Raw genomic sequence first — 9,504 nt, 5'->3', positions numbered from 1 at the left:
GGCATTGGATAGGCATATGGAGGATAGTGGGCTAATGTAGGTTAGGTGGGCTTGGATCGGCGCAACATCGAGGGCCGAAGGGCCTGTACTGCACTGTATTCTTCTATGTTCTATGTTCTATCATTTGGAGGTAATGACTTACAGGCAACAGTTCTGAGAGTCAACTGATCAGTTTATCAGTAATGTAACAGTGATAAGGGTTGGGATTGTGGTTTTGCAGAGGCTGAGCTGTCTGAGGAGATAATAGGATTTCACCACCAAAGCTTCTAAAAAAAGATTGTTGGAGAAGAGAAAAGTTGCAACATTAACACACTGCTGCAAGATGGCAGGATGTATGAAACCATTGCAGGTGGCCTGTAACATCTGCAAGCATTATGTGCAGCTACTGGTATTGACATGATAGCCAGAATATAAACAGTAAGCAAGTTTGCGGAAAATGTGTCTGCTGCACCTATTGCAAAGTTGTTCTATGTTCCAAGTTCTTGAAAGAAATGTCTATGCAAAAAACACGGTTCCAGAGCTGCAATCCCAGGGTACAATAGGATGCAAGCAAACAAATACACCATGTTGGTGACAACACCGAGTGTGAGCATGTATATAAGGCCTGGATCCAGTTGCAGCTCTTCTAGGGGTGCCTCATGAACAGGTTGATTAGAAAATATTAGAAGGATGGCTTGTCACAATACTTGAGATAACAGACACTTTCAGATACTGTTAGCCATTCAGAGATGAAATAGGTACTTCAAGAGACGTAATTTTTAAAGTGAAGCAAGGGCTTCTACCTGAAACTCTTTGCACAAGATTTCAACACACTTCTAAGACAAGAACACCCAAGTGAAAAGTCTAGATCTCAGGAAGGTTATGCAACCATGAGATCTGGGGGAATTGTCAATAGACAATTGTCTGTGTAATACAGACTCGCAAACTTGTAAATTCTTCAGTTCTTATTTCTACATAAATAATTTGCAGCTACTCTAATGAACATGTCTTTTTATTCTTAATGCATGTGATTTTACCTTTGGAAAAAAATTGATGTTTTAATATTAGCTTAAAGAGTGAATACATTACTAGACCAGTAACCAGGATGTAGACCATGTGACCAATAGTCACAGTCAATTCAGGTTCCAGTAAAGATGTGTAACTATATTTTTTTGTGACTACAAGTATTTAACTCCTGTATCAAATCTATCAGATGCGTAAACATACCTACAATCTTTATATGAATTGAACCTATGTCATTTACAAATTCTGTGAAGAGATTGGCAACTTTGCATGAGGAAAATACATGAACAAAATCCATTCCACCTTATCTCTCAGTCATTCTTCAACTTTGCAGATGTAATTTGTTAGGGGGCTTCATGACTCTCCCTGAACGTGTTCTTATTGAACTTGGAAGATCAGTCTTGTTTTTTTGTTACTCTTGATTCTTCAGTTGGACGTCTCAGATGGCCAAGTGCATTTTCTCCATTTCATGACATCTGTGTGATCTTCACGAAGTTTTACAAAGATATTTTTGCCGAGAATGAAACTGGAACAACTAACCTCTAGTAAGGCTATAAACCACATTAAAGTCTTGATAAAAGATTTTCACGGCTACACCAAAATGCCCATTTTAGTCAAACCAAGGAGCTAATTTTCATTTAGGTGACTGAAACTAATTATATCACCAGTTACTTTGTCTGCAGCACACTTTATAGAGAAAGCTTTATAGAGAAAGCTTTATAGAGAAAGCTTTATAGAGCTTTATCCTATTTATCTGAACATTCTTGTGATGAGCAAACAGTTGGAAACAGTATATTAAAGTTGAATCACTTGGGGCGAGGAAGTCATGGCTAAAACAAGTTGTTTAGATATAAGCTCAGCAAAGCTCCATTCGCAATAAACTACTGATTCTGAAGCTCCTGATCAGAATTGGATAGAAACCATGTGACCAGTCAAACTTGGTTTGTGGTCACTGAGGACAGTGTTTTGCTGAAGAGCACCAGCAACTTCAAGAGGAAGCCATTGAGGATGGCACACTATCTGCTGAATTTGATTATTTCTACATTCTGCAAGCAGACAGAGAACTATTAAATGTGGATTTCAATGCCCAAAACAGATTTTTGAAAAGATGTTATTGGCTGTGAACTTAATCTGCAGGTGAAGATCAAAACCTTTGGATAGCTACAACCAGTCACTATATCTAGGGAACATTCACTTAGAACATAGAACATAGAACAATACAGCGCAGAACAGGCCCTTCGGCACTCAATGTTGTGCCAACCTGTGAACTATTCTCAGCCCATCCCCCTACACTATCCCAAAATCATCCATGTGCTTATCTAAGGATTGTTTACATCTCCCTAATGTGGCTGAGTTGACTACATTAGCAGGCAGGGCATTCCATGCCCTTACCACTCCCTGCGTAAAGAACTTGCCTCTGACATCTGTCTTAAATCTATCATCCCTCAATTTCTAGTTATGCCCTCTCATACAAGCTGACATCATCACCCTAGGAAAAAGACTTTCACTGTCTACCCTATCTAATCCTCTGATCATCTTGTATGTCTCTATCAAATCCCCCCTCAGCCTTCTTCTTTTCAATGAGAACAGACCCAGCTCTCTCAGCCTTTCCTCATAAGACCTTCCATCCAGACCAGGCAACATCCTGGTAAATCTCCTCTGCACCCTTTCCAATCCTTCCTGTAACGGGGTGACCAGAACTGTACACAATATCCCAAGTGTGGCCGCATCAGCGTTTTGTATAGTTGCAGCATGATATTGCGGTTCCGGAACTTAGTCCCTCTACCAATGAAACCTAACACACCGTATGCCTTCTTCACAGCACTACCCACCTGGGTGGCAACTTTCAGGAATCTATGCACATGGACTCCAAGATTCCTCTGCACATCCACATTACCAAGAATCTTTCCATTGACCCAGTACTCTGCCTTTCTGTTATTCTTCCCAAAGTGCATCACCTCACATTTAGCTGCATTGAACTCCATTTGCCACCTCTCAGCCCAATTCTGCAGTTTATCCAAGTTCTCCTGCAACCTGTAACATTCTTTCAACTGTTCACTACTCCACTGACTTTAGTGTCGTCTGCAAATTTACTAATACATCCACCTATGCCTGCGTCTAAGTCATTTATAAAAATGACAAACAGCAGTGGTCCCAAAACAGATCCTTGTGGCACACCACTAGTAACTGGACTCCAAACTGAATATTTTCCATCAACCACCACGCGCTGCCTTCTTGCAGAAAGCCAGTTTCTAATCCAAACTGCTAACTCACCATCAATTCCATGCCTCTGCATTTTCTCCATCAGCCTACCATGTGGAACCTTATCAAAGGCTTTACTGAAGTCCATGTATACCACGTCAACTGCCCTACCCTCATCTACATGCTTGGTCACCTTCTCAAAAAACTCAATGAGGTTTGTGAGACATGACCTGCCCTTGATGAAACCATGTTGACTATCTGAAATCAAATTGTTGCTTGCTAGATGATTATAAATCTTATCTCTTATAATCCTTTCCAAAACCTTTCCTACAACAGAAGTAAGGCTCACTGGTCTATAATTACCTGGGTCATCTCTGCTGCCCTTCTTGAACAATGGCACATTTGCAATCCTCCAGTCCTCAGGTACTAAACCTGTAGACATTGACGACTCAAATATCAAAGCCAATGGCTCTGCTATCTCCTCCCTAGCTTCCCAGAGAATCCTCGGATAAATCCCATCTGGCCCAGGGGACTTGTCTACTTTCATTCCTTCTAGAATTGATAACCTCGATCCTTTCTAGTCTAATATCTCGTACCTCATTCTTCTTCTCCACAATATTCTCCTTTTCCTGAGTGAACACTAATGAGAAATGTTCATTTAGCACCTCTCCGATCTCTACAGGGTCCATACTCAACTTCCCACTTCTGTCTTTGATTGGCCCTATTCCTACCCTAATCATTCTTTTATTCCTCACATACCTATAGAAATTAGTTTTGCAACTGAACTTTAAGTTCACCGAAGTTATCCTCTTGGCTTTGTAATTAGGTTTTATTTCATGTGTTTGGGTTAAATATTTTTGGGTTTGCATGGCAATTTGGAAGTCAGAACATATTTTTACATTTTTAGTATTTTTACTAGGATGAGTTTTAGCCTAAAAGTATAACCCCTTACTTTGTTAAGCTCAACCTATCTGTCTAGTTCTGTTTAAACCACAAATAAACAGATAGGGAAATGATAAATTGACAAATATATCTTTTCAAACTCATAACCCTTTTGCAATTAAGAGTGAAAACAGAGGATTTATTTAACCCTTCCTTAGCTGGTCAATACAGATGTCTAAGCAAGGTTAACATAACAACTCTCCTTTTCAATGTAATTTATCGAAATGACTTCAAACTTAAAAAAACAAATTGCTTTTTGAGTTTTGTTTTCTTTTTTATTACTTAACTAACCTGTATCACTATTTTTATTGGTCTGTATAAAGGTCTTCACTCAAATCCTTCTGTTTCTTTAGATACTCCGTTTTCAGGGATAGTATGGACTCCTTATTCTTCCAACTGAAATATATTGCCTCACATTGAAGTTCCTTTGCCAATGACAGAGCAACAACTGCTCATATTTACATAGCCTCTTTAACATAGTAACATTTCACAAAGTGTTTCACAGGGGCATTATTAAATAAATTATGGCACTTGAGACAAATTACAGCAGATGACCAGAAATTAGGCTAAAGAGGTAGGTTTTAACAAGTGTCTTAAAGAGGGAAAATATGGTTGAGAAGGAAAAAAGATTGGAAAGTGAGTTCCAGGATTTAAGGCCTTGGCAGCTGACCACCATGGCCACCAAATAGAGCTGTTCAAGAAGTTGGAATTGTAGTGCAGATCCTGCACTTTTGTTAATGTTTTCCAATATTTTGTCACAGACCTCTACTATGCCAACTATCTCTCTCAATTTTGGGTCATTTGCAAGTTTTGTAATTTTACTTCCCAGATTAATTCCCAAAGATACACTGTGCTTTTCTGTGAAGCTTTGTCAAACATCCTGTGCATTTCTTCTTTTATTATTATTAAAGCACATACAGAATACATGGGAACAATGTATATTCCCTTTTTCCAATTTACAGAGAGCATGTGCTTTCTACAGCATAAACTTTCTTGCACACTCTTTCCATTATTCTCCAGTACAACTTTACAGTGAGAGTTCAGAGAATTGAAGGATTAATGTTAAACATGTTCTTACCTGAAGCCCCCATTGTCTTAATAACGTGAACTGAAACAATGAAAATACAGTAAAATTTAGGCACAGGAGCTTCAAATCTAAATGTAAACTTTCATGATTATCCTGAAGATATATATTCTAATTTTAAAATTTCTTTGTGTTAAACTCATAATTAATACAAACTTCCCAAATTAGTGTTAAACTCTCACATTTACTGTGATATTCAGTTTAGCTTTACCATGTTCTTTGTGGAATACTGATTGTACTGTCACAACTTAAAACATATGTCAGATATTTAGGAGCAATGTATATCCTTTACTTGCACTCCGTGTTCCCCTCCCAATTACATCCTGTTTTCACCACAAGGTTTGTGGCCCAAGCAAGATCCTGCGAGCTTGCTTAAAGGGAGAACTCCCTTTAGAAAAATGTCACCCCAAATTCTGTAATCCTGCATACAATCTAAACACACTGATATCACATATTCTGTCCCTGATTCTAATGTACACCTCATAGGTTGTGGTTCATGAAAATTGATTAAAGATATATACTTACATAGCAGAATAATCCAAAGGAAAAAGTTTGCTTTCAACATATTTGTTTTGCTGAACAGGGTTGATCTGAAAGAAAGTTGTTTTCTCAGTAATATTACTTAGCTGCAGATAAGCATATGTGTATAAATTACAGCTAGTTTAGATTAGGGTGTTCTTGCCATTACGTCAAAATTTCCTTCCTCATTGAAAGTGGAATCAACAGCGGTAGTACAACATCGTGAAGTATTGCACAGTAGTCAAGCCAAATTGATACCAACCATGCATTAGATCAAATAGAGTCATAGAGTTATACAGCACAGTAACAGATCCTTCAGTCCAACTCATGCAGATATCCTAACTTAATCTCGTCCCATTTGCTCGCACTTGGCCCATATTCCCTCTTAAACCCTTCTGATTCATATACTTATGTTTGGTCAAAGAAGCAGATTTTAATGATTGTCCTCAAGTGAGGCTAAATTTTGTATTCTGCAAGAAAAGAAATTTTTTGGTTAGATTAGAAAGATAGGAGACAGGATTAACCGGAATAGGCTGGTTTTCTTTGCAGGTATTTGTGATGTATCAGTTTTTCCCAAACCGTTTCTCGATATGACCCCACTTGAGTGATGGAAAATTGCAATCAGCCCAAGTCTCTGAGAGCAGAGGTTGGAGAGAGGGGATCCTCTGGGAGTAGAGGGGAATGGGGTGTTAAGGGATCTCTGACAGCAGGAGAATAGGTAATGGAGGGGGTCAGAGGCCTCTGAGAGCTGGAGGGAGGAAGATGTTTATTCCACAGAGTTTTAATGTAAAACATTCTTACTGTTCTGCTGTTTTTCAGGATGGAAATCAGACCTGGGAATCAGCAAGATAGGAAACTTTGACTGTTCAAAAAAACTGAAAGTAAATGGGCCACACAGCTCTCAGTCAGAACTGCACAGCAACCTGTATTTGTAATTGTAATTTAGTTTAATATGGTTTCTACATTTTTTTAATCAACGTGTTACAGCACACACCTGGAGCAGGTAGGGACTGTATCACAATCCGGTTTGCTGGAGAGGAACTGAACACAGCTCAGCAAAGATCTGCCAAGCTTCAGATAAAGCAACTGCATTAGCGCAAACACACAGAGAGGGCAGGTTTTTAACCGCGGCCTGCCCACTGAAGTGCAAGACTGCTGTTTACCATTGAACAATATTTGAAATGGCCATGGATGGCAACATCAAACTGGTTTGAAAAAGTTCAACTTCAGGCCTGAGTATCCTAGCTAGGCAAGAGTGATCTAGATCTGCAACTTAACTCCGTGAGGTACAGAAGCAGCAGGAGGCCATTTGACACATTGACTTTTATTAGATTACTTACAGTGTGGAAACAAGCCCTTCGGCCTAACAAGTCCACACCGACCCTCCGAAGAACAACCCATCCAGATCCATTCCCCTACATTTATCCCTTCACCTAACACTATGGGCAATTTAGCAAGGCCTATTCACCTAACCTGCACATTTGCGGACTGTGGGAGGAAACCGGAGCACCCAGAGGAAACCCACGCAGACACGGGGAGAATGTGCAAACTCCACATAGACAGTGGCCTGAGGCAGGAACTGAACCCGTGTCTCTGGCACTGTGAGGCAGCAGCGCTAACCACTGAGCCACCGTTCTGCCATTCAATTATATTATGGCTGATCTGATTATCGTCAACTTCACTTACCTGCTTTTTCCACATAACTTTGCTTCCCTTAATTTGTCTAGGTTTTGCCTACTCACATAACCTCTCTATATCCCTCATCAATTGCCTTCCCATATATTTTTGTGTCATTGGTATTCTTGGCTATAGTACACTTACTTTCATCATCCAAGTCCTGATTACATATTGTACATAATTGTAGCACCAGCTCTGATCCAAGTGGCACTGTACTGGTTTCAGGATGTCAGTCTGAAAATTCTCCCCTTACCCTGACCCTCTGTCTTCTATTAATTAACTAATCTTCTATCCATGCAAGGAGACCAGCTCAAATATATTACAGCTCCTGCAACAGCAGCAACACACGCTGCCATCACTATCAGGCTTTACAGAACATATTGTAGTCCTGAAAGAAGACAGCATGTCCCTTGCCCGTTGCTGTACCTCAGTGTTCCCAGTGCTCTAAACAAGAGCCTTAGAGTCATTTGCACAGAAGGAGGCCAATTGGTCCATCGCATCCATTCCAATTCTCTAGAACAGGTGGTTAGCACTGCTGCCTCACAGCGCCAGGGACCTGCGTTTGATTCCAGCCTCGGCCGTCTGTCTGTGTGGAGTTTGTACATTCTCCTTGTGTTTGCGTGGGTTTCCTCTGGGTGCTCTGGCTTCCTCCCACAGTCCAAAGCTGTGTAGGTCAGGTGAATTGGCCAGGTTTCAGGGATGTGTAAGAATAGGTGCATTATTCAGGGGAAATGTGAAAAGTAATAGGGTAGGGGAATGGGTTTGGGTGCAATACTCTTCAGAGGGTCGGTGTGGACTTGTTGGTCCAAATGGCCTGTTTCCACACTGTAGAGATTCGGTGAACAATTAAGTTAATTCCATTCTGCCATTTTTTTCTCTGTTGTTCTGTAACTTATTATCTTCCAGTGCCTATCCAATTTTATTTTGAAATCATTGATTATCCTCCCATTCCATTAGCTTCCTAGGCAGTGAATTTTATGTTTACTCACTACACAACAAATTGCTTCCTCACATCCCGCCTATATCTCTTACTTAAAACCATGCATCTATGTCGCTACAATCCTTGTAATAATAAACTTTTCGTTGGTTACTTTATCTAAACTTTATCAGTGGGCGGCACGGCGGCACAGTGGTTAGCACTGCTGCCTCACAGCGCCAGAGACCCGGGTTCAATTCCTGACTCAGGCAACTGACTGTGTGGAGTTTGCACGTTCTCCCCATGTCTGTGTGGGTTTCCTCCAGGTGCTCCGGTTTCCTCCCACAGTCCAAAGATGTGCAGGTCAGGTGAATTGGCCATGCTAAATTGCCCGTACTGTTAGGTAAGGGGTAAATGTAGGGGTATGGGTGGGTTGCTCTTTGGCGGGTCGGTGTGGACTTGTTGGGCCGAAGGGCCTGTTTCCACACTGTAATGTAATCTAATCTAATCTAAACTTGTCATAATCTTCTATATTCATGAATTCTCGTCTCAAAAGCAAACTGCAGCAACACCTCTGAATGGAGATTACAGAGAGTTAGGCAGAAAATTTGAAAGGAGGTCCTCAAGGATTACTCCCAGTGCTACAAGCTAGTGAGGGCAGGAATAGGAGGATAGAGCAGATGAATGCATGGCTGAGGAGCTGGTGTATGGGAGAAGGATTCACAATTTTGGATCATTGGAATCTGTTTTGGGGTAGAGATGACCTGTACAAGAAGGACAGATTGCACCTAAATTGGAAGGGGACTAATATACTGGCAGGTAGATTTGCTAGAACTGCTTGGGAAGATCTAAACAAGTAAGGTGGGGGGGGGGGAACCCAGAGAGATAGTGAGGAAAGAGATCGATCTGAGACTGGTACAGCTGAGAACAGAAGTGAGTCAAACAGTCAGGGCAGGCAGGGACAAGGTAAGACTAATAAATTAAACTGCATTTATTTCAATGCAAGGGGCCTAACAAGGAAGGCAGATGAACTCAGGGCATGGTTAGGAACATGGCACTGGGATGTCATAGCAATTACAGAGACATGGCTCAGGGATGGGCAGGACTGGCAACTTAATGTTCCAGGATACAAATGCTACAGGAAGGATAGAAAGGGAGGCAA

General features: G+C 40.8%; 1 protein-coding gene and 1 long non-coding RNA gene across 7 annotated transcripts in view; one reads left to right on the top strand and one right to left on the bottom strand.

Moving 5' to 3' along the window:
* Window positions 1-5,900, bottom strand: part of LOC122562262 (platelet endothelial cell adhesion molecule-like) — a 28,465-nt gene extending 22,565 nt beyond the window's left edge. For 3 of the 5 annotated variants that reach the window (XM_043715032.1, XM_043715033.1, XM_043715034.1), the window contains exons 1-2: window positions 5,756-5,899; window positions 5,225-5,254 (exon numbers count right to left, since the gene is read on the bottom strand). In XM_043715032.1, the coding sequence (XP_043570967.1) occupies window positions 5,225-5,254; window positions 5,756-5,795 (70 nt within the window). In that variant the 5' untranslated portion in view covers window positions 5,796-5,899. Of the gene's footprint in view, window positions 1-5,224; window positions 5,255-5,441; window positions 5,481-5,755 lie in introns of those variants that run through there. The other 2 variants (XM_043715036.1, XM_043715035.1) reach the window with 2 other exon arrangements.
* The window catches only part of LOC122562263, a 42,649-nt gene that overhangs the window by 13,590 nt on the left and 19,555 nt on the right, over window positions 1-9,504 (top strand). The window lies entirely within an intron of this gene.

This window comes from Chiloscyllium plagiosum, chromosome 24, assembly GCF_004010195.1.
Source record: "Chiloscyllium plagiosum isolate BGI_BamShark_2017 chromosome 24, ASM401019v2, whole genome shotgun sequence".
NCBI lineage: Eukaryota > Metazoa > Chordata > Chondrichthyes > Orectolobiformes > Hemiscylliidae > Chiloscyllium > Chiloscyllium plagiosum.
Note: the sequence above shows the minus strand (reverse complement) of the source record. Positions and strands in the feature narration are given on the sequence as shown.